General features: G+C 50.6%; 1 protein-coding gene across 3 annotated transcripts in view; it reads left to right on the plus strand.

Moving 5' to 3' along the window:
- MTUS1 (microtubule associated scaffold protein 1) overlaps positions 1 to 23,617 on the plus strand; it is a 106,962-nt gene that overhangs the window by 55,978 nt on the left and 27,367 nt on the right. For 2 of the 3 annotated variants that reach the window (XM_072625604.1, XM_072625605.1), the window contains exon 4: positions 5,596 to 5,646. In XM_072625604.1, coding sequence (XP_072481705.1) covers positions 5,596 to 5,646 — 51 coding nt within the window. Of the gene's footprint in view, positions 1 to 5,595; positions 5,647 to 13,224; positions 13,581 to 23,617 lie in introns of those variants that run through there. The other variant, XM_072625606.1, reaches the window with a different exon arrangement.

A 23,617-nucleotide genomic window follows, 5' to 3' on the forward strand; every position in this document is an offset into this window, starting at 1 on the left:
TCAAGGCATTGTTAGGAGTACCGTTGCTAGCCCGGGTGTGATTTTATGGTTCCCAAACCACTTTACTTAATAGCATGTCTCTTGGTACTTGCAGCCACCCTATGAAGAAGGTGCCAGAGGCACTGTTTTCTCCATTTTACAGATGGGAAAACTGAGGCTGGAGGCACCTTAGAGGCTGAAAGTTATGTGGTCAGGAAGCACTGGCATTGTCAGTCCCTCGCTGAATCCCCGAGTATCTTGGAGAAGGGTTCCTTGGCCCTCAGCAGGCACAGCGGCTTGTCCCTGGTAGCTGATTTCCCCATTTCTTGTTTGATTCCTTTTTGTAAGGCCCATTCAGCATGGGAGGCTGGATTTGAACACAGGCCTTCCTGTCTGCAGGCTCATTGGCCCCACGTTCCTGGGGAACATTTTTATAAAACAAGGATGGCTCATGTTAGAGTCTCCTTGAAGAGGATCCCTCCTGGGAGGGTGCTTAGTGCTGGGGGAGAGAATTTATTTCCTCCCTATAAAAGTTGAGCTTGAAGTACAAAATACCCTGAACTGTTCCTGGGAAGACACTTGAACTGGGGACCACTTGGTGGGGTTGGTTGCTGAAGAGGTGGGCGCATGCCTCCCACTCACTCTCTGGGTAGTCACAAGAACAGAACTCCTGGAAGGCCAACTTGGGGTTTGGGCACTGGCCCCTCTGCTGTTTCCCCCAAGGGCAGCCTTGGGTTTGAGGCCCTGCTGGGGCTAAGGGAGAAAGGGGGGTGGGAGAAATCCCTTCCGCACTCACTTGCCAGAAGTCTGAGGGGGACCCAGACCCCACTGGATCCCAAGGCAGAGGCCACCCTGAAAGAACCCAGAAGCCCTCACAGACGTGGGGACCTTTCTGTCTCAGATCTCCTTGGGAGTTACAATTAGTTTCAAAGACAGATCTGGCACCTCAGAGTAAGAAAGCTCATGCTGGGCACTCAGAGACACTCAGATAGAGGAGGTATGGTCCTGCACCTAGGTGCTGCCATCTTGTTGGGGGGAGAAGATGGGAGCAAGGGCCACACTTCCAGTGGCAGGGATCCATGTACAAGATCCACTGCCAACAGCAGAGGACATGGAGAATGGACTTTTAGCAAAGCTAGTGTTTGGAGGGGTAGGTTGGAGCTAGCCTTAATGATCATCAGAATTTCAGTAGCTATAGGTGGTAGTTCGAGGGGAATTTAGGCATCAGGGATGGGGTTCCATTCCCCCAGCCCCTGACATAACAAAGGACAATACTGACGGTGGGACCGTCTCGCTAAGTAATCACCTCCACGAACTGTCCTCTCCAGATTTCTTCTGTGGGTATAGTCCATTCATCTAGTTACTGCATTTACTGGCTGAAACAATCATTGAGTACCTACTATGTGCCAGAGATGGATGCTGAATGTTGCCCCCCAATCCTCTACAAGCATCCAGGGCAGTAGGAAGATGTCAGCTATGGGACCAGTTTAATTTAAACTGATGTAAAGCCCAGAATGGGCCCAGGCCTGAGCCCCTTCACTAAAGGGCTCACCAAACAGCCCTCTCTCATGGTGCTCTTGCCTTCATTCTAGATGCCATTGTGTTTCTGGAGATTCTGTTCCTTGTGGCCACTAGGTGGTGCTGTGGATAGGGTGCTGGAGTGGAGAAGTTCAAATCCAGCCTTAGACTCTTACTGGCCATGTGACCCTGGGCAAGTCACTTAACCTCTGTTAACCTCTGGCCTCAATTTGCTCTTCTGCAATATGGGGGAATACTATGGAGGTAGCACCTACCTCGGAGAGTGGTTTTGTAAAGCTCTTGGCAAGGCCTAAAGCTCTATATAGATGCTATCCTTGTTAATAAGTTGGTATCATTACCTCCATCGCCACCAAGTGTAAGAGCTAAGTGGGCCTGAATGGCCTCCTGCCTCCCCTCTCACCAGCAGTGTGCTTGCTCCTTTGCAGGGTCACTCTCCTGGTCTGGGTGCGAGTCTCATCATTTGTGTGGGGGTTGGTTTCTTGTCGCTGGAGCCCAGCTTCCTGCTACCTCCCATGCTCCCCATTGCCTCTGAAGGAGACCCTCTCCTCCTTGCTCTGCTCGTCCCTCCTTCTGTGCTGGCCTTTTCTATTGGTGGGTTTCTACTTCAAGGTCAACAAACCTTTATTAAGAGCTTAGGCTATGCTGGTCACTGAGAACGATGAGAGAGGCCCTGTCCTAAGAAGCTTCAGCTCTGTAGTGTGTGCCGTGCACTGGGTACAAATCCTGCCTCAGACACTCGCTAGCTGTGTGACCCAGAGCAAGTTACATACCCAGCATCCTGCCTCTGCTTCCTCATCTGTACAATGAGGAGGCTGGACTCATTGACCTATTAAATCTTTGATCTTATGAATTCCAATAAGTAAATCCGAGGAGGAAAGGCATCCCAGCTACTAGGGTTAGGGAAAGATGGACGAGTGAGAAGGGACCAGAGAGACCACAAAGTCTTGCTGTCTCATGTCACAGGTGAGGAAACAGGCCTAAGGAGAGGGAGGGATGTCTTCCTGGAGGTCACATAGATGTAGGCACCCAGGGGCAGGATTTAAACCCAGCACAGGGCCATCATGAATTCACTCACCTAAGGTCACAGAGAGACTCCTAAGATGTTACCTCTTTGGTCACTGCACGTTGGTGACTTTCAAGGGTGGGAGCCAAGGGTGAATGAGTCTGGGTCTGACCACATGACCACAGCCAGTAAGTGTGGGCACTGGCCTGTGCTGGTCTCTAAGGTCTGTCCAGAGCCCAGGATTCTGCTCTGAATGGCTCAGGCTAAAAAAGTGGAGGGCTGCCTTGGTCCACAGTGGGTGCTGGGCCTGGAAGGAGGAGACCAGGTGGTAAGAACCATCAGAGGAGGCAGCCAGGCCTACCAGTTAGGATCCTGGGGAAGGGAAAGTCCCTGAAAATGCTGGAGGCATACGTGGGCCTTAGAGAGATTGGAGGGAGAGAGAGCAGACAAATATGGGGAGTGTCTTTCAACAGTGCCGGGTAACTCCTCCCTCCTGCCAGGAAGGCCCCCATCCCTATAGACCACATTGGTGCCATGTGGTGAACATTTACTGAGCGTCTGCTCTGTTCTAGGCTGAGCCCCAGGGCCTGCCTTCATGGAGCTCCCAGAGACACCACTGGGGACCCCAGTGCGTGGTGTTTCATAGAAAGTGGGATGGGATCTGAGATCAGGTGAGGAAACTCCCCAGCCAGTGCAGGCTGGTCTGTCCACCGACAGCTTCATCTAGTCTCCTCCCTCCCAAAGGGCCGATGGACAGACTCCTTGTGCTGGACCTGTGGTCCAGCCACCTGAGCTCCTGTCAGTGGTTTTTGTAGAAGGACCTGCTTGTTCAGGACCAGCTCTGTGACTTGGGAAGGCGGCCTGGGCTTTCTTGAACCTCTCTGCTGGGCGAGTGTAGACAGTCAGAGGGGACTCCTGGTTTGTTCTGCATTAGGAGTCAACCCAGGTTCAGATCTCGCTTCAGATTCTGGCTGTGTGGTAGTGTTCACTTCCCTGCCTCAATGATCCCTTGTAAAATGAGGATCCAATTTTACAATCCCCTTGGAGGCAATCCAAGCCCCTGCATCCTTGGGCTGCTGTGAGCCATGGGGTCTGCAAAGGGGCCATGGAATGGTCTGCCCTTCTTATTCCCCCTTGCTGAAGTGTCTGCTAGGTCCCCTAGGTGCCCAGGGCTGGGGACACAGGCTGCCTGCAGAAGCCCCCTTCTCCTGCCCTGGGTTGAGAGACTGAGCCAGGAAAAGGGTCGGGCTCCTGGCTCATGTGACCCATTAGAAGGCTAGGAGCTGGTCCAACGGGAGGTCTCCTCTTAGCTGGCCTGAGCCCACCCCTCCATCCCACATAGGATCAGGAGCCGAGTCTCCTGACTCCTCGTGGACCCTCAGTGCCAGGCACGGGATTCCATCAGGCTGGAAAGCGCGTCCTACTTTCTGAAGCTTCTCTGCATGGGGCGGTGCCCTTGGGCAGCCGCAGCTGCCAAGGACGGTCACTCACATTGAGTGTCTGATGAGAGGTGACATGGACAGTGCCTCCATCTGCCACCATGGGAAAGGTCCTCAGTATTCCTGCCCCCCATAAATGGTGGGGTTTCTTTTCTTTTCTCTTCCTTTTAAATGATCACTTTGACTTGTTTATTTCGCCTCCCCACCCCCCACCCCATCACATAATTAGACCAAATGAGACAAAAGGTTTGATTGAACCTCATCGCAGGGGCCTTGTGACTGCACAGTACTGTCCATTCTACCTGTGATGTGCTGCTGCTTAACCAGAAGGCAGGAGAGCCGTTGGAATGGGTGGGGACTCCCAGGGCTCCCTGGCCTGACCCTGAGTCACATCGCCTTATTGACACTGCCCCGCAGAGCCCGAAGGACCCTGGACAGATGTGTGGCCAATGTGACAATGTATATACATATATGTTAACGTATCTACGTGTGTTTGTGTGTAGACATACAGGGCAGAGGTGAGTTTATACACACACGTGTGCACTTGTGTGTGTATATGTGTGTCTGTACATAAATTTATGTATACACACATTTTTGTGTGCATCTGTATGTATAGAGGTACATGGGCATAGGTTTTTATATACATATACAGTCATGTGTACATAGGTATGCACCTACATGTATGTCTACACACGTGTGTGTGTGCACACGTACTTCTCTTCCGCACCATGTGGCATCTCCCCTGGCTTTGATGCTGAGGGGACTGTTACTGTCAGGATATGGAGGACAGAGCTGAGCCCAAGGCCTGGAGGGTCGCCTTCGTCTGGCCTGTGTCCTGTGGTGCTGGGGTGATGCGCCCCACAGGAGGTGGAGCAAAGACTGTCCTCTCGTGGCAGCTCTCTCTGGGGTCCTGCCACTGTCCCTCTCCCTCTGGACAAGTGAAGGCTTGATAATAATAGCATCTCCATAGATCATCTCATTTGTTTGTTGTATGCATTTTCAAAGTCTTATTCTGAGAAGGGGGTCCACAGACATCACTGGACATCTGCCCAAAGGGTCCAGGTCACACACATGCATGCATGTACACATACATGTACATGCACATGTGTATGTCATGATCTCTGAGAGCCCTTACCAAGCTCCCTGTGTGACTCAACACATCTGCCTTCAGCACACGGCTGCCACTGTTTAGACATGAGGCCTCTGGCTATATTTTTGGATTCCCCTTGTCTCAGAGATGCCTTAAAGCATCTCCTCTTCTCCATGACCAGTGAGCATGGCCTGGAAGGGATTTCTGACCTTGCCAGCTCTCGGGGCGTGCCACGGGGAGTGTCATGTCTGTCCTGAAGGTGAAAGACAGAGGCAGGTGCTCTGGGATCCCACGGCTGGGGCCAGGCTGGGTGGGAGGTGACAGTTGTAGCTGCTGTGTGGGCAGTTGGCCCTCTCCCGGCTCTGCTGTTTAGCCCTCAGCTGAGGGGGAGCCTAGTGGCATCCCCCTGGTCATGCTCTCCCCCCAGACTCAGACACACGCCACCAGCTGTCCATGGAAAGCCCTGGTTCTGGCCTTGCTGGGCTGCTGTATCTCATACCCATTCTGCAGGTATGCAGCTGACCTATTCTTCTTGGTTTTTCCAGGTGCATCGAGGAAAAGTGTGTCCCCCAGCCTGGTTGCGGTTCTTAGCACAGGTGAGTGACCACTTGATGCTTTGAATTATAGGGATTGTTTGGGAGGAGAAATGCATGTCGGTGCTTCCTTCAGTCCAGCTGAGGGGGGCATACACCTTGGTTTGCTCTCCTCTTTGCCCACGCACAGGACTTTACAAGGCCTCTTGCGCATCCGGCTCTGGCCTCCCATCGGCCTGGCCTTCCCATCGGCCTCCACCTCAGCCATAGAGATGGGGTTCATGCTTATGGGGCCACTCCCCTGCTGGAGGAGCATCAGGGACCCTGTATGCCTCTAGGACAGAACACATGCTTCTCTTTCTGGTACTTAAGCATTTAAAGCCCTTCCCAAACTGTCTCTTTCTCCAAACTGAGGGACCATGTCCTAGCTCCAGTTACCATGGTCTGGCCAGACTGCCTGCTTGCTCTTTGTTCCCCATATGCTTACCATCTCCCATCTCTGGTACTTTGCAGAGGCTGTGCCTCATGCCAGGCAGGCTCTCCCTCCTTGCCCTCACCTCTCAGAATCCCATTTCCTTCCAAGAATAATCCAGGTGCCACCTCCCGTATTAGGACCCATCCAGTTATTTTGCGCAAACCCCCCCCCCCAAATCTCTTTGTATTTACTGACACATGTAAGTATCCCTGTTTCTCCCCAGTAGGATGTCAACTCCCTGCAGCAGACTCTGGGACTTGGGGTGCTAGCATTTTGCATCTGTTGGGTTGAGTTGAAATGCTACTGTTCCAGCACAGGGTCTTGGGTGGTCTGTTTGAAGCCATGGCTGTGAGATTCTGATTGATCACCATGGTCACTCACCAGGTGGCTTGATCCAAGAGTGCTTTGCCCATGAGCTAGATGACAGACTTGCAGGGCGTGGGAGGAGGGATCTTCCACTAAGGTTTATGTTTGTGTACATTTGAAAGGGAAGGGAACATGCATTTATAGAGCACCTATGATGCACCAAATTCTAGGGATAGAAATACAAAGAAGCTTGGTTATGATCTAATGGGGGCATAGAACAGAGTGACAGAGATGGGTCTGTGGTGGAGGGTAGTCACTGAATGGTGCTGGGGTTCAGATACGGTTGGGAAGTGCCAGCTGTGCTTCTGGAGAAGATAAGGAGAAAGCTTACCTGTGAGAGCCCAGGGGAAGGGGGATGAGGGGCCCAAGGCAGGAAGTGCAGTTTGGAAATGTGTGGAAAGTGTCCAAGGGGTTGAGATTATATGTATATGTGTGTATGTATATATGCATCTATGTATGTATGTGTATACATATGTACATGTATGTGTGAGTGTGTGTATATATATGCATAGATATGTAATGGGGACTGGCGGGGCAAGGGGGCAGGGAGGAGATATGTCCTTGACTGATTTCGTGTGTGGGATGGCCAGGTAGGGACATACCCACTGTCGAGAATAACCCCTGCTCGCTGCCCGAGATGTGGGGCAGGCATCTTTGTGACTCTGGGCTGCCGAGTTTTTCTTTGACTTGCAGAGACTACGATTCTTAGGAATTGTATTCAGAGATCTCTTTTTTTTTTTTTTTAAAACCTAAACAAAAGCTTTAGAAGTAAAGCTTAAACAAGTTTTATCGATGCGCTTTTAAATATCAGTCATTTTCAGAAATTCCTCCTCCCGAGCTCTCTCCTCAGAATGTAACAATGTAACAACCCTTGTAACAGAGAAAGCCAGCTGAGAAGCAGCAGCCAGCCTAGCAGTCACATGAGACATGCAGTGTCCTCCCCATGGCGCTTCTCCCTCTCCGTCTTTTCAAGGAAGTGAAGGGAGGCTTTGTAAATGTAACTGTGACGAGAGCTTGCTTTAGTAGACAAAGGCCACAGCCATAGCTGTAAAATCACTCTTCTGGCCCCCAGGGGAGCTTCCAGGTGGAGACCCCAGGGGGCATTTGCCGCTTCTCTCCCAGAATTCTTAGAGTAATTCTGATGGGTGGGAATAGTTTTCTCATGAGCCCCCACCAGTGGGCTCCCCACTGATTGAGAACCAGACGTAAGGAACTTTTAGGAAGGGGTATTTACCGAGATGATATGGGAAGAAAAATGCACCCATTTCTCAGACCATGGGGAAGGGAAGTAGGGAAATGCTCCTCCCTGGTCCCTGGAGAGAATGGGCAACAGCTTTGAGGGTACCTGCGATGAAGTGGTAGCTCCTGGCTTCTGGAAACCCTTTTTTCCCCCTTATGCAGTTCTCCTGGGGTGCCCCTGGGGGTGGGGGGGTGTTTGTAATTGTCTGTGGGCTGAGGCCCTCATCCGGTCGTGAAGCTGCTTCCCTCGGTGTGCCTGCTTTGTCCCTGGTGTGTCCCTAAGGCTGTTGGCACAGACATGTCCTCAGTCACTGCTGCTGAGGAACCACTGGTGCCAGTCAGAGGGCTGGCTCTTTGACTCTGCCCACCGAGTTGTTGTTTTCTGGTCAGTAGGTGGGAGGAGAAGGTGGCACCTTCTGTCCTCACCACCTCCATCTCCCTGCCTTTTCAGTCTTCTCAAGGTGAGCTTAACTCCCTTCTGTGGAATCTTTTCTCCTTTGACATCCAGGCCCAGGAACATGGCCTGGATTTTAGCCAATCCTGATCAACTTCCTCATCAGATTTCATCCAATAACTCCTTCCAGATTGATTAAGGCCTGTTCACTTTTAGCTTTGCCTTTGACCGATTCACTAGGGAGGTCTGGGCCTTGTTCGCTCTTGTTTACATCTTTCACAACTCCCTCACAAGGTGTCCTCGTCTAATAAAGGAATCACGACCTGGAGGGTCTTGTTACAGTAATCAGTGCTGAGGGCTCTGCTCTTAATGAGAAGATGGATGGATGCTCCTAGGTCCTGGGTTATAGGAAGGATCCCCTTCCTGCTCCTCCTCACGTCCAGAGAACGCTAACGGCCTGTCTTTGGATTGTTCCCTTTGGGGCTGAATTTCCCAAAGTTGTCCTTCAGCTAAGCAGGATTCGTGCTGGGAGGCAAGGACAGACAGTCTGGGGTGTGGTGAGGGCAGGTATTTTGGGCTTCTGACATCTGAGCTTGAGGCCAGTGCCTACTAAATAAAGCCGGTGTCCAGGAGACCTGCCTCCCAGTGATACTGTTTGGGAGGGGTGGTGTGTGAGAAGCCAGGTGCGGCCCCTCAGAGCCTCAGGAAGAGGGGTGGGCTGGGCTAGCTGGCTGGATGTCTCCTCCAGCAGGCTGGTGAGCTGCTAGGACTTCCATGATTGAGTGGAAGGATGCAGGGTGCTGGAGACCATTTAGCCTTGCTGGGGTTGCTGTTGCCGGGGGGTCAGCAGCTGGTGTTGCCTGTGGCCCAAGTCTGTTTCAGTGAGTAAACTGGGGATTGCCAAGGTCCCGCTGCCCACAGGCGGTGTTTTGTTTTCCAAATGGCTGGTTCAGTCCCGTCATTAGTACATTCTGTTTATATCCCACAGGGTCATTGTACATCAGCTTTTACCTAATAGGACCTAACCTCTGGACCTTAGTTTCCTCCTTTGGAAAATGGCAAAGGAATAGGAGATTAGGCTAGGGTCCTAGGATGGGAGCTTTCAATGTGGAAGGAACCCCCAAAGATCATTTAGTCCAGTTCTACAGGTGAGGAAAACAATGCTCAGGGAAATGATGGGATTTGCCCTAGATGACAGAGGTGTTACCTAAGTGTGGTGGGATTCACACTTGGGCCTTCACCTCACTGCCTCCTCTTCAGAGGCCTCTCCTAACTCTGTAAGGTTCAGGAAGCCATCTCCAGGGGCTGACGGGGGCACTTTTCTTTTATTTGCGTTCTCTTTGCATTTATTTTATTTCCTTATTTATTTTCAGCGTTCCACAATCACTACCATACAACTTAGATTTTTTCTTTCCCTCCCTCCCCTTCCCTCCCCCCTCCCCAAGATGGCATAACAATTTTATAACTGTTCTACACATGTGATGTGAATATTTTTAAAAATAATGTATTCAGAGAGTTTGGTCCCCACAGACCAAATTAACTTGGATCAGTATTTGAGCACAACGGCCAGCTGAGGAGTTGTTTATGGAATGCTTCAGGGTTCACCTTTCACGGTGATGCATTCAGCCTCTTTGCCCTCCTCCCCTTCCCTCTCTTCTTTTCTTCCTCTTTTTCTTCCCTTCTCAGTGTCCTCTGAGTTTCAGCCCGAGCCGCCATTGGCCCAAAGAACAGGCCCAGTCTGTTGCACAGGGATGTCCAGGATGGGGGGCCCTGCCTGACATGGAACTTTGTGTGTGTGAGTGGGGGAGGGGGGCTTGGGTGGGGCACCAGATTATGATGGAACCATCAGCTCTCTGCATCTCTTGGACCCCCCAGATTGTTTCGGGGGGCACATCTGTCCTGCTGGTGCCCACTCATGTCTGCATTAAGGACAGAACTGGACAGGTGGGATTTCACCTTCTAGTGCCTGTGGCTGCTCGCCACACAAAGGATTTGATGTGGCTCTGGGTCCTGGACTTCCCCTTGGACTTTGGCCTTGTCAGCAAGAAGAGGTCCCACACTTCTCAGAGTCCTGTGGGCATTGTCATCCGGTGCCCAGCAGGAGGAACGGGCTCCATCAATATTAACGTTTCAGCCCTAAAGGGAAAAGGAGGCTCTGCTTGTGATTTTATTGTGTACTCTGTGGTCACAAGACCCAGGGTTTTAGGGGACCCTGAGTGATCTCATCGAGCCTTAAGTACTGTCCTGACTGCTGGGGGGTCCCTGAAGCTGGGGAGAGCCTCCCCAGAAGGCTCAGTGCATCTCCCAGACCAAGTCAGCCCATGTGGACTTGGACCCCTGCCAGCATCACAGAAGGAGCATTTACACCCATGTGAGGGACTCAAGATGAAAAGGTTTGTGGGAGAGGGGAAGAGAGGAGGGTGTAGTTGAAGGAGGTAGAGGAGGAGGAAGAAGGCCCAATATGGGATTTTTAGATGATGAGCTAAAGAAAAGACTGTAGAGGGACCCAAGGCAATGCTGAGCCGGCTCATCCAGGTTTGTGAGAGAGAGAGAGAGAGAGAGAGAGAGAGAGAGAGAGAGAGAGAGAGAGAGCGCGCGAGCTGACTGTGAAATGTTCAGAGTGAGCATTTATACCTCAGACACTGTCAAACACTACAGATCAGGGCTTGATTCCTGATTTTGTGGCTTGTCCAGACTTAAGGAAGCGATGGTGAAGCTCTTAGTGATGGAGAGCAAGCTTAGAAGTGTGTCCCGTGTACAGTGCCCCACCCTGATCCAGCTTTATATAGTGACTTAGGGTCTATAAAGATCCTTCCTTCTTGCACTGCCTTCAGGCAGGGAGGGCAGATATGGAAGAGGGGGAAACTGAGCCTCAGAGAAGGGAAGGGTCTGCCCAAACCACATGACTATTGAACCTCGGGACAGGGTCGAAATTGGAGTCTTCCTACTTCAGTCCCAACACGCATCTTACTGGGTGTGTGTGTGTGTGTGTGTGTGTGTGTGTGTGTGTACGTGTGTGTACGTGTACACACACACACGCATGAGTGCAAGAGATGAATGCTCCTTAAGTCAAAGTCCCCTGACTGACTCCACATCCCCCACCTTTCAGGAGCTGGCTCAGATACAGAAGGCTTGTATCCATCTTCTTTACCAGAGGCCCACAGGTGAAGGAAGATGGCCATTTCACTAAGTACACATAGCAGGCAGGCCGGGATAAACGTTCCTCGCTTGCCCTCTTGTGTGGTCCAAGGTGGCAGGCTCAGCTCCTTTCTAAAGATCAGGGCTTTTTCTAGAGATTTGGCTAGCTCTCATCTGGTGCCAGATCCAGAGTAATTCATTTAAAAGAGATTCACCCTTGGGATGCTCAGGTGCTTCTGGCTTTGTAAGATTTCTGGAGCTGGTACCTGGACAGGTACATAATGCCCTCTGTCCAGCTTTGGGAAAGATGACATGTAAGAGCAAAGCCTCATTGTTGAACCACAAGTCAATCTAATTTATTCTTCTATCTGTTTTTCACTGGTCAATAACAAAGCCATCCTTCTCTGCTCCAGCCCTGCCAGGTGACATTGAATTTGGTGTCTAATGGCAGCCCTGTGACCTTGTGTGAGTCCCTTGTCTGTCCTGGGCCTCAGTTTCCCTTTTTGTCAGATTTGATGGCCTCTGTGGTCCCTTCCAGCTCTGCCTGAGATCCCTTGGTCATGGATGACCCAGATTTCAGGCCACGTGGGCATACTTTCCTTGCCCTGGTTTTCTAATGCTTCCATGGCTGCTTTCCTCATGCTTGGCTGCTTCCGCCAGGTGGCAGATGGTGTTTGGGAAAGCCCAGGAATCTCCTGAAAGATGCTTTGCCTTTTTCTTCCTCTCCTATACATGGAAATGTTGGAGCAGGCATCCATTCCCTCCAGAGGAGCCCCTTCTCACCAGCATGGATGTACTATGCTCACTGCTGCTTCCCAGCTGTCAGTGGGCAGCCTGTACTTGGCCCACAAAGAGCCCTTTCATTAAGGCTTGTATAGATGTTGGAGTGTGTGCCATGAGCTGTGACTTCTGTGAGGGTTAGGAACATGGGATTTGGCATCTGAGGCCCGAAAGCCAAAGTCTAGCACTGCTCCTTGATCCTCCTATGACCCTGGTCTAGCTCATGCCTGACTGCGCTTCCTCCACCATCTGGAAAATGGGCAGCTTGGCCTCTGGGGTTCTGGGTGCCTCTTTCTGCTCTAGGACCTGCTTCTGACCACTCTCTGCTGTTGGCCATGTTTGCCCACCAGGAACACTGCCCACTCCCGTGGATTGAATCAGAACACATGGGCCTATGTGTTGCTTGGGTGCTGGCCAGCCCCAGCCTGATGCCTTCTCAAGGGGCCAACAGGGAAGACTCTAAGAGAACTTGTGCCAGCTAGGCAGGAAGCAAAGGCCATTGAAGTCATCCTCACCCCCTTTCCCTTTCTCTTTCCCTTCCATTCATTCTTCCTTATTTTAGCCTGAGTGGTCCCCAACGATGGGGACTTGACATTCCTTGTGAGCAGAGAACCCTATGTTGTCATCGTAACCTCAGGGCTAAGTGAGCATAGGACCTGGAATATGATGGGGCTCTCAGGAATATTTTGAGATTTAACTGGCACACTGCGTTTGGAAGGCAGGCACATTGTCTCATGGACAGAGGCTGTGGGTCTCGGGTGATTTTAAGCTTTGCCAGATGTTGAGGGAGTACAGCCCATTCCTTCAGGCCTCCGCGTCCTTTCTTTCCCTCTGTCCTCAAAGAAAGTCCATTTCTAGCCCTTCCCCAGCCCCTGAGCGACACAGGGTGAGATGCTGACACTGAGGAAGCTTCTACCAGCTGTTTGTGGAATGTGCCAGTGTGTGGCCCAGTAGCTGTCTTTGTGCTGTATGGGGCTTAGTGGACCACAGTCCGATGGTCCTTCCCAGGTACTGGCAAATGGGGGTCCAATCAGGGGGTTGTCCAGCGGAGGGAGGTTCAGTCCTTTCATGTGTCCAGGATAGAAGCATCTGGCCCCTGGAGGGCAAAAGTCCTTTTCTCTTGGGCTGCTCCAAACCCTGATGACGGGATCCGGCCCGTTATTGGCTGGTATTTATACACACAGCTGGTGTGACCATCCCCTTCCTCCTCCTCCTCCCCAAGAGCGTGCCTAATGAGCCCCACAACACAGCAGCCTGCACAGTGTGATGTAATCCAGTGGTCGGGGCCAAACAGCCCAGAGGAGCCAATATCGGGAGCGAGTGTCACCGCTGGGCAACTTCGGGGGAGAAAGCAGCTGTTGGAAGCACCAGGCATCTGGGGGGCCTCCCTCGCTTGCTTTCTCAGCGTTCTCCAGCGCCAGGCTCCCACAGGTGGCAGGGGATGGTCCTCGGGAGTGGCTGCTTGCCTGCATCTTCTGGAAGACATGCTCCTGCTGCCCAAATTTTCCTTGTCCAATATGCATGTGCGCCTGACAGCCAAGGGCTTGTTGCGGAATCTCCGGCTCCCGTCGGGGTTCCAGAAGAGCACCTTGATTTTCCACGAAGGTTGGTGCCTTGGGTTCGTGGGGTGGCTTTGCTCCTCAGGAATGGCTCTGAGCTTGGGACAGTCTGTTCATGGCACTCAAGGCTCTGTCCTTGGCTGGTAGAGGGTCCGGGATGCTTTCCTTGGCCAGAACTCTTGCCTGCTGGCCCAGCCTTGCACCTTGCTCCTCCTCCTCCCCTCCCATGCTCCCCCAGAGGGCCCAGAGACCAAGATCCAGTCTTGTTTTCCTTGGTGTCGCTGGAGGAAGGCTGGATTTCTTCCTCCCTGCCCTTAGAGGAGAGCGAGATGCCTTTTCTCCCTCAGGCAGCAGCCCTGGCCAGGGGAGGGGGTCTCTTAAAGAGAGAAGTCGGCCACAGACTTTAGTCTTACAGAATTCTGCTGCTTTCCATCTGCATTCCATTTAGTCTGTGCTGGAGCTGGCTCAAATGTAATGTGTTTTGCAGGCTTCAGATTGCAAACAGACCTCTGTGCTTAGGACCCAGGGGCCCCCTCCCCTCATTCAAGATGGCTGGGATAACTGGAAGTCAGGGGCATCTCTTGCCAGGGTGTATGGCCAAGCTTCCTCTGAGGGGCACAGGACTGAGCGCAGCCTGTCCCCCCCCAGCCCTGCTCGTACACATACAGACACACACCACACACACACACCACACACACACCACACACACACCACACACACACCACACACACACCACACATACCACACACCACACACATACCACACACACACCACACACCATACACATACCACACACACCACACACCACACACATACCACACCCACACACCACACACATACCACCCACACACCACACACGCACCACACACACACCACACGCACCACACACGCACCACACACGCACCACACACACACTACACACACACCACACACACCACACATACCACACCCCCATCCTTCCTCTCCTTCTGTGCACAGCTCCTCCCCCGGGCCATCTTTGTTTTTCTCTGGCTGAACCCCATCCCGGGGGAGGTTTCCGGCTTGTGCTCTTTGCTTCTGGAGAAGGCTTTTTCTCTGGGCCTGCTTTTACCCCTCCCCCCATCTCCTAATTCCCCCTGACCACTCCAAAGGCCCTGGGCCTCTTTTTGTCCAAGCTTGGGCACAAATGTGCCTCCACTGCCCCCCTCATCTCTCCCTGTAGCCAGGTGTGGCAGACAGGGTTTACCTTGAGTACTCCCATGCAAGCTTCATGACCTTTTCCATCAGGGGGTCCCAGAGACTGACCTTGACCCCAGTGGTACCGGCCTCATTTCCTTGGCTGCCGCAGGACTTCCTCAGGCAGTACTGGCTCCCTCCCTTCTCAGTCCCTGGCAATGCCTCTGATTCCTTGAGAGTACGTAGACATTTTTTGGGGGGCTCACTTGACTGCAGCTGTGATGATCACTTTTCTTAGACTTTATCATCCAGCAGCTGAAGGAGTGGAGGTCCAGGATAGCTCAGAGGAGATACTGAGACATTGACTGAGAGATGAAAACCCTTTTCTGGGACCCTCATCAGTTCCCCTTGGATTATCTGTTGGCCTGGAAGCTTTTGCCTTGGGCCAGGCCGGGCCATTCAGATGGGCACAGCTAGGCTCTAACACAAGGAGGGCTGCAGCAGGAGTCACAGGGCCAGGATTTGAATGATGGCAGTGGCAGGACAAAACTATTTGTGGTGGCCAAAAGGACTTTTTCTGCCTAGGTAGAAACTTCCTTTTCCAGAAACAAGAAGGAAACCTTATCTGAGAACTGGCCCAGAACCATGGGCTGGCCCCTGACTGAGACTTCCTAGGAGCATCATTCACCTCACCCCACACTCCCTGTCCCCCTCAGGGGCAGCTGAGTGAGTCAGGAAGAATGGCCCCTGCCAACCTGGCAGAGCAGGTGGGTCCCCCCTCTGCTGCCCAGGCTCAGGCAGGTGCTCCATTTGGAAATGGAGGATCTGGCTTTGTGGAGAAAGTCCCTGCCAGCCCTGACATGGCCTGAGGCTGGAAATATTCTCACACACAACCCCTCTCCCTTCAGTCTACCTGATGTCCTGTCTGGGATGGACTCCCCACCTAGGCTGAGCTGGGAGGCCAGCAAATCCCACCTCTGCAGGGGAGAGAACTCCTAATCCAAGACCCTTCAGGGATGGAACAGTCAGGGGAGACTTGAGCTGGCTGCCCTGACTCTAGACTGGGCCATGTCCCAGCTGCCTCTTCTCATACTGGTGCTGATGGGACCCCCACAGTCCCCTCACGCTCTAGGCCTGTGTCCCTGCACAGTGATTCTTGAATCCGGGCATTGTTTTCCATCCCATTGGCCTCTACTGGGGTTGGAGCTTTGATTCCTCCCCCAGATGCTGGTGATCTTGCCCCATTGGGTTTCTCTCTTCTTGTTCTGTCCCCTCCAGGCTGGATGAATTCTCTCAAAGCAAGTTTGATTCATGCCAGGTCCCCATCCTGGCTCCCCAAGGCCCAGATTCCTCGGGCTGGCAGCCTGGCATCTTCCCTTCCCACCCTCATCTCTTACCCAGATTGAGTCTTCACTCTTACCTGCAGCCAGTGCCATGCCCTGGCCAGCCACTGAACCTGGTGTTCCATCCATCGGGAGACCCTTCTCCCATCACTGCCTGTCAAAATTCTACTTTTTCTTTAAGATTTGGGTAAGCTGCTAGGGAAAGAGAGAAATGCAGCCGTCCTTGCCCTCAACTGTACATACATGGATAAATACCCAGGGAGGGGACATGATCTGGGGGAAGATCTAGGAGAACCAGGAGAGACAAGCTGGGGTCCAGGAGGAGAGAGGGATCAGTGGCGTCCAAAGATGCCGACAGAATGAGGCTGAGGGGAATGAAATTGAGAAAGGTCCATGGATTTATCAGAGGTCATTGGAACTTTGGAGAGGGCAGTTTCGTTGGCATGAGGGGAACTTCGAGGATAGGCTCTGGAGGAATGCAGTGTAGACTGTCTTTTCTAGGGTTTTGTTTGTGAAGGGGAGGAGTGACAGGGGAGGGTCGGGTCCAGGGGGCAGAATCCTTACCTCCTGTGCTTGGCTTGGGTTTGCTCAGGTGGGCAATTCCCCCCTGGAGGGCCTGTAAGCCATGCCCGCCTCATTGAGCTGCAGTGATCCCCAAAGGGATGTGTCCTTCCCTTCAGAAAATACTAGGATGGCTTGTGGGGGAAGGTAGAAGGAGACTGTCCCTTAAGGAAGTGGCCCCATTTACCCCCTCTTTGCTCTGTCCCTACTCCCCTGGGCTGTGAAAGGCTCTTCTCTGCAGAGAAGACCCTTGACAGAGGGTTGGCCATCCCTCCATGCATCACTGAGCTAAAGGCCCAAGTAGCTCCCCCGAGCTCCCCCTGAGCAGGAGAAAGCGTTGGAGGAAGCCTCTCCTAGGATCCCCCCAGGCCCAGCAGACATGAGTGCAGCAGTCCGTGTGTGAGATGCTGCATGTGTCATCTCTGACCTAAATCCTCAAACAGAGCCGGGGCTCTGTGTGGGCCCCTCTCCTCCAGGGAGCCAGACCGCTCTCCTCTGAGCCCTCCCTCTCTACAAGTCCCACATGCAAGCACACGCATATACCTGTACTGCTTTTCTTACATGACCCTTGAGGGAGATGATGCCCATTACCTTCCACCATACAGTTCATAAATGACAGAGCCCAGAACTTGAGCGCAGGCCTCGTGACTCTGAGTCCAGTGCCTTTTTCTCGGTTACTGGGTTTCTGTACCCAAGGTTTGCCTCCATCTCCCAGTTGGAGATCCCCTCCCCCTCCCCCCAGGGCCAGCTTCATCCCTGCTGCCTCCTAGCCCTTGAGCTCAGCAGCCCCAGATGATCAGAAGCATGTGCTGAGGGAGGGCCAAGAGCAAAGCTGCTGGGGGCAGGGGAGGTAGGCGCCTTGCCTCTGATCAGCACCTCTCCCTGGGCATTGGCGTCGGCCCGCTGCCCTCCCTCCTCACCTTTGGCTCAGGCCAGCCTTCGAGGCTAGTGTATTATTTTTGTGACAAACTTGAGGGAAATGAATAAGTGAGACCATGGTTATTGTTGCCACAGTCCAAACATGACACATTGGCAGAGTAACAGCCGGCAGGCGTGAGGAGCTGAGAGTGGATAAATAAAGCCCTTGGCTGCCTGAGTCTGTGCCACCCTTCCTGGGCCCTGGGTGAGCCTCGGGCATTGAAGGGCACACCCTCTGAAACCTTTGTATAAGGACATTGTTTACTTGGAGACTCGGAAAAAGCTGGGCTCTGCTGGGCGTGGGCTGGCAGAGAAAGGGTTAGATGGGGAGCCTGGAAGACCTGGGTTCAGATCTACCTCCCATGTTTCTTGGTGGAGTCATCTGGAGCAAGTCCCTGAACTGCTCCCAGAATCAGTTTCCTCATTTGTCAGATGGGTACAATAATAGCACTTATTTCACAGGGTTCAAATGAGGTAACATGTAAAGCACTTTGTAAACCTCAAAGACTCTGTAAATGCTAGCGATCATGGCTGTTAATACCACTGCTCCCTGTGTGATCAGGGCAAGTCCCTTCACCACCTTCCCCCTCGGGATCCTCCTGTGTAAAATCAGGGGATAGGACTAGGGGGCTTCTGAGGTTCCTTCCAGTTTGTAGCACATTCCCATGCTGTGGGGGCCCCAGAACACACACACGCACACACGCACACACACACACACGAACTATACACACATGTACACATATGTATACTCTAACTATACAAACACACGTTGCTCTAAGTATTTTGGTGCATCTCCTGGTATCTGCTGAGCAGGGATCCCTGGGGCAAAGGATATGAATGTTTTAGCTACTTTTTTTTTTTAGCGTAGCTCCACATTGCTCTTCAGAATTATTGAACCTGACCAAAACTACAAAACTTTTGTTTTCTGAGATATCTTAATTTGCATTTCTCTTACTTTCAGTGGTTTGGAGCAATCTTTCACATTACTTATAGTTTGTAATCATTCTCTTGAAAACTGTTCGTATCTTTTGACCACGTCTGTTGAGGAATGGCTCTTGTTCTTATATTTGTGTGACTTTCCTACGTACCTTAGATATTAAACCCTTATCAAAGGTATTTGATAAGAAACTCCTCCTCCCCTATCAACATCTTCCCTTCTTACCTTAGCTGCATTGGTTTAGTTTGCACAACAGTTTTTCCATTTCATGCCATCCTCTTTTACTTTTCACCGTTGCTTGAGCTGTGAAAACTACCCGACCGTGCCTTCCTCCTCCTTCATCACTCCCTTCTTCCATTAGTATTCTAATCATGTACCTATTCAGGGCTTATTATAGCATATTAGTCTAAACCTAAATTCTGCCACATTGCTTCCCAGTTTTCCCATTTCCTAATCCTACTTAGGAGTTCTTCTAAGTAATCTATATTCTTGAGTTTGTCAATTACCAGATTATTGAATTCATTCATTACTGAGTCTACTCAGCTTATTTTTTAAAACCAATACTAAATAGTTTTGATGAGAACTGCTTTGTAATATAATTTAGATCTGATCATTCCTATTTGTTTCATTATTTGAAATTCTAGAACTTGTTTTCCTCCAACTGAGTTTTTTTTTGTTCTGCATACCTCAATGAAATTATTCCTTTGTTAATTTGCTACAGCACTAAATCTGTAAATTAACTTTAGGTAGCTTCATCATTTTTATTCTGTTGACAAGGTCCAACCATGTGCAATAATATCTCTCCAGTTTTGAACGTCATTTTAATGTGTTCACAGAGCGTCATATTTTGGTATAAGTCTTGAGACTGACTCCCAGATAGTTTATGTATTTTGTAAGTCTTTTTAATGAGACTTTTCTTTCTGTTGTTTCCCCCTCTAATTTATTATTGCTACAGGAAATGCTCTTGATTTTTGTGGGCTTATTTTGTATCCAGCTATTTTACTGTAACTATAAATTGTCTCTCTTTGATGGTTCTTTGCAATTTTTAAATTAAACCATCAGGAAATTTGTGACAGTTGTGTTTTCTCTTTGTTGCTGTTTATGCCATTTTATTTTTTCACTCTGGTCTCATTGTTCTAACTGACATTACTAGAATTATATCAAATAGCATTTGCTTTACTACTTTGCTTACTTAGCCTCTGTTATTTCCCTGTTATAAATAGTGTTAGCTTTAGGTTTTAGATATATACTTTTTAATCATATTATAATTTTTTATCATATTAAAATATCTCTTCTGTGACTATGCTTTGTAGTGTTTTTAGCACAGATGAGCGTTGTGCCTTGTCAGAGGCCTTTTCTGTACTTATTGATACAATCATGACGTGTGGGGTGTTTTGAAATATAATTTCTATTGTTTTTCTGATTCTGAACTGTCTCTGTATCTTTGATATAAATTCTGTTTGGTTGTAGCAAATACTTTTTTGAATATGTTATTACAGTTTTATGCTGGGATTTTATTTTTTAAAATTTTCATCAATTTTCGTTATCACCTTTGGCCAGTATGGTATTATTGGGCTATACTGGTCTCATAAAAATGAGTTTTGTGGGATATTTTCTTTCTCAATTTTTGATCATCCACAAGTATTAATTACTTTTAAATGTTTGAGAAAATCCACCAGCAGTTTTTAAAAACTGATATCTCCAGTACCCAGCATAGTTCCAGGCATATAATAGGCACTTAAATAATGCTTGTTTATTGATTGCTTAGATCAGGGTTCTTCAGGGTTGGGTTCCCTTCACCTTTGGTCGTTCCTTTACATCTGGTTAAATTTGTTTTTTCGAGGTTGGATTGATTACAATCTCCACTTGATGCTTTGTTGATTCTGGCATGTTATATTTTTAAAGGTAATTTCTTTTAAATTCTTAGATTTCCTAGGATATAATTACGAATAAAATTCTGGGAATTCTTTTGATTTCTTCTCCATTGGTTGTGATTTCACCTTGTTCACTTTTATTTTGGTCAATTTATTTTCCTACCTCCTCAATCTCATCAGATTAGCTGAGAGTTTTTTGTTAGGCTTTTCAAAGGAGATTTTTATCCATCAGCTCTATAGTCTTTTTGTCTTCCATTTTATCTATTTCGCCTTTAATTCTCACCTTTGATTTCTTTTGTTACACTGGATAAATAGACGGATTCATGTGAAAGCAAATGCTTGTGATTAGGGGGGAGGAAGGAGACATAAAGCTGCTGCTGCTGCTGCTTCTCCACCCCCTCCTCCCCTTCTCCCCTCCCCTCCCTCCTCCCCATCCCACTTCATGGCCTCTGAAATGCCACCATTGTCTTGCTATAATGATGGAAGGAAGCTGTGAGGAATTTATTGAAGGCCTTTTCCTAAAGCTCTGAAAAAACATTGGCAGTTTCTGTGCCCCTGTGGTCAGACGTACCATATCAACAGAACTGTTTGTCTCAGAAAGCCAGGCCATGATACTGCCATGCCCTGTAGGGTGGAAGGATTACCTGGGGCTGCCGTGGCGAGGTCAGCTGAGGCCAAGCTCATGGGTCCTGCTTCCTAAGTGGGACATCCCTTGGAGGTGGGCCCAGAGGCCTATGTCTGATGACCAGCCTGGAGAGGCTGGTCCATGCAAGCTGCTCCCCAGATGGATGGGGATGCTGGGAGATGAATTGTCTAGGCGCTGCAGACCAAGGAAGTCATAGGATGAATCTCAGTTCTGGAGCTGGAAAGGACTCCCAGAGGTGACCACATCCAGCCTCCTCACTTTGTACCTGTGATCTCTGTCAATGGAGAGAGTGCTTAAGGTGTGCAACAACAGATATTTGGTATATCAGAGCTGTATGATAAAATGATGCACAGGAGACCTCCAGCTCATGGAGAACAAACCTGAGAGTATGAGGCCATTAAATCTAGTGTCTGGTGGTCCTTGCTAACATGGCAAGGAATGGGTGCCCAGGGTCATGGCATCCTATGGGTCCACAACCCCTAAAACCTGGGCTCAGGAGCCCCCATCATCATGTGTAGCTTTAATAATTAGCCAGCAGACAGAATTAGTTCAAAATCAAAGACATTTGATAAAATGACAAGGTAAGGATATTCTCCTTCAACTGCAGTGACCTCTCTAACAAATGGGCATGTCAGTGGGAATGGATACATGTAAGGGTCACTCGTGGAGGGGCACACACATGCACAAGGAATCAGTGTAGTCATGTCCTGGGGGTGGAGGGACAGCTCCTGCCTCCAATACCACAGTGCTGCCTCTGTGTTCTAGGAAAGTCGGCAGGAGACTTTTTCTGGTTCCATCATCTCTACTAGGTGTTGCTGAGGCTGCCTGCCAGTGCTGCTGTGCTAACACCTGTCCCACTGTGGTCTCTGGCGGTTGCCGCTGCACTGTTGTCACACTGGTATAATCTCCACCACCTCCAACTTCTGGCTCAGCTCAAAGGAATGCTTAGCTTCCTCTTCCCCATGGAAGAACCTATATGATTGGAGGACTCCTCTCCCGTGTTTTATCATCCACCTTAGCTCCCCTTCCTTAAACCCTTGGAGGATCTTGATTCCATCCCTTGAGTCCCAAAGCCCAGCTCATTTGGAAGAATTTCCCGGGAGCCAGAGAAAAGCCTCTCTCAGATTCCCTCGGAATTGTGGCTACTAAAGACTCCTCTCCCCAGCACACCCCAAAGGCCAGGTACTGGTTGACAGAGAGACAGCATCTAGCTGCCTAACCAAGGCTTTTGGCTCAGTTTTCCCTTTGATGTTTCCTTGTGGTCCAGGGGTGAGGATCCCTCCTCCAGAGGTCTCACCTGCGATTGTGGGGAGCATTCCAGATGTCTCCTATTTTTCAGTCGTTGAAGGCTAATCAATAGGCAGGGTTATTTGCACAGTAACTACAACTCCAAGGTCTGAGAGTCTTCGAGTCGTGAAGCCTGCCTCTTCTGTTCTCTGAAGATGAGAGAATTCTGGGGATCGTATGGAGGGAAACAAGCAGAGACAAGTGGAGCAGGGGTCAAGATGTGATCTTCTCTGCCTGTCTAGCCATATTCCTGGCCTTTCCCAGGGGAGCCAGGGCCAGCCCCAGGGCACACCCTGAGGAGCAGTCACCAAGGCTGAATCTGCCCATGAGGGGCCAGCGGCAAACTGCGTGCATCCGGCTTTGGCGGGACGGGGCATGTGAGGAAGCAGAGACAGGAAAGTCTCTGGCGCCTGGCCTTCCCAGATGACAGCTCCCCTGACTTCCAGTGTAGTTCCCCCTCCTCCTTACTTGCTGTATGACCTTAGGCAAGTCACTTCCTCTCGGGCTCCAGTTTCTGTTCTCACCCAGTGCAGTACCTTAACCTGGGCTTTGCAGGACTAAACCAGTCGTTCATTCCAGCCCGAAGTAACCAAGTCTTCATTTGGCTCATCTTAACTCTAGTGGAGACAGCTCTGTGGCTTTGTGTGAGGGATCAGGGTCAATGAGAGAAGGACAGTAGTGAGACACCCCACCCAATGGGGGCAGCGGCCAGTGCCTCTGGACTAGGGCAATTCTTGACCCATCCCCAGAACTGGAGCAGCCCCAGGCCCATCCCTAACATGAGGCAGCAACCAGTACCTTCCCACAGGCAGAAGGCTGCCAAGAAGAGCTTGTCAGGGTCTTGGGACCACAGCAGGAAAGAGAAAGGAAGCGATGTGCTTGGCCCCCCCCCCCCCTGCTGTGGGCACAGTATTGCCCCAGGCTCCTAAAGAATGGAACTGCTCTGATTCTGGGCATCAGGGAAGCTGGGAGATGCAGATACAGGCACCAGGGTTTGAGTGGGGAGGTTGGCTCCCCCCTCCCCCCCCCCCCCCCCCCCCCCGCCATTGGCCAGGAAGCTGGAAGTCTGTAGAACGGAAAATGTAGATGTTTCTAGATGGAGGATATACCAGAAAAGGGAGCTGATGCCAGGAAGGAGGGGAGGGGTGGGTCTAGAGGAGGACAAGCACCAAAACCAGAGGTTTCTCAGATTCAGATTCCCCCCCACCCCAACCCCCACCCCCGTTCCTTCCCTGAGGGGATCATACCAAGTGATCTTCCCTATTCCTAGGCACCTCTAGACACTTTTCCTGGGTGGGAGACTTTGTTTTACCTGTCAAAGGGGCAGTTTTCCTATGAAACTCTCTGTGTAGTGTGTGTGTG

Source organism: Notamacropus eugenii, chromosome 7 (genome assembly GCF_028372415.1).
Source record: "Notamacropus eugenii isolate mMacEug1 chromosome 7, mMacEug1.pri_v2, whole genome shotgun sequence".
NCBI classification, from domain to species: domain Eukaryota; kingdom Metazoa; phylum Chordata; class Mammalia; order Diprotodontia; family Macropodidae; genus Notamacropus; species Notamacropus eugenii.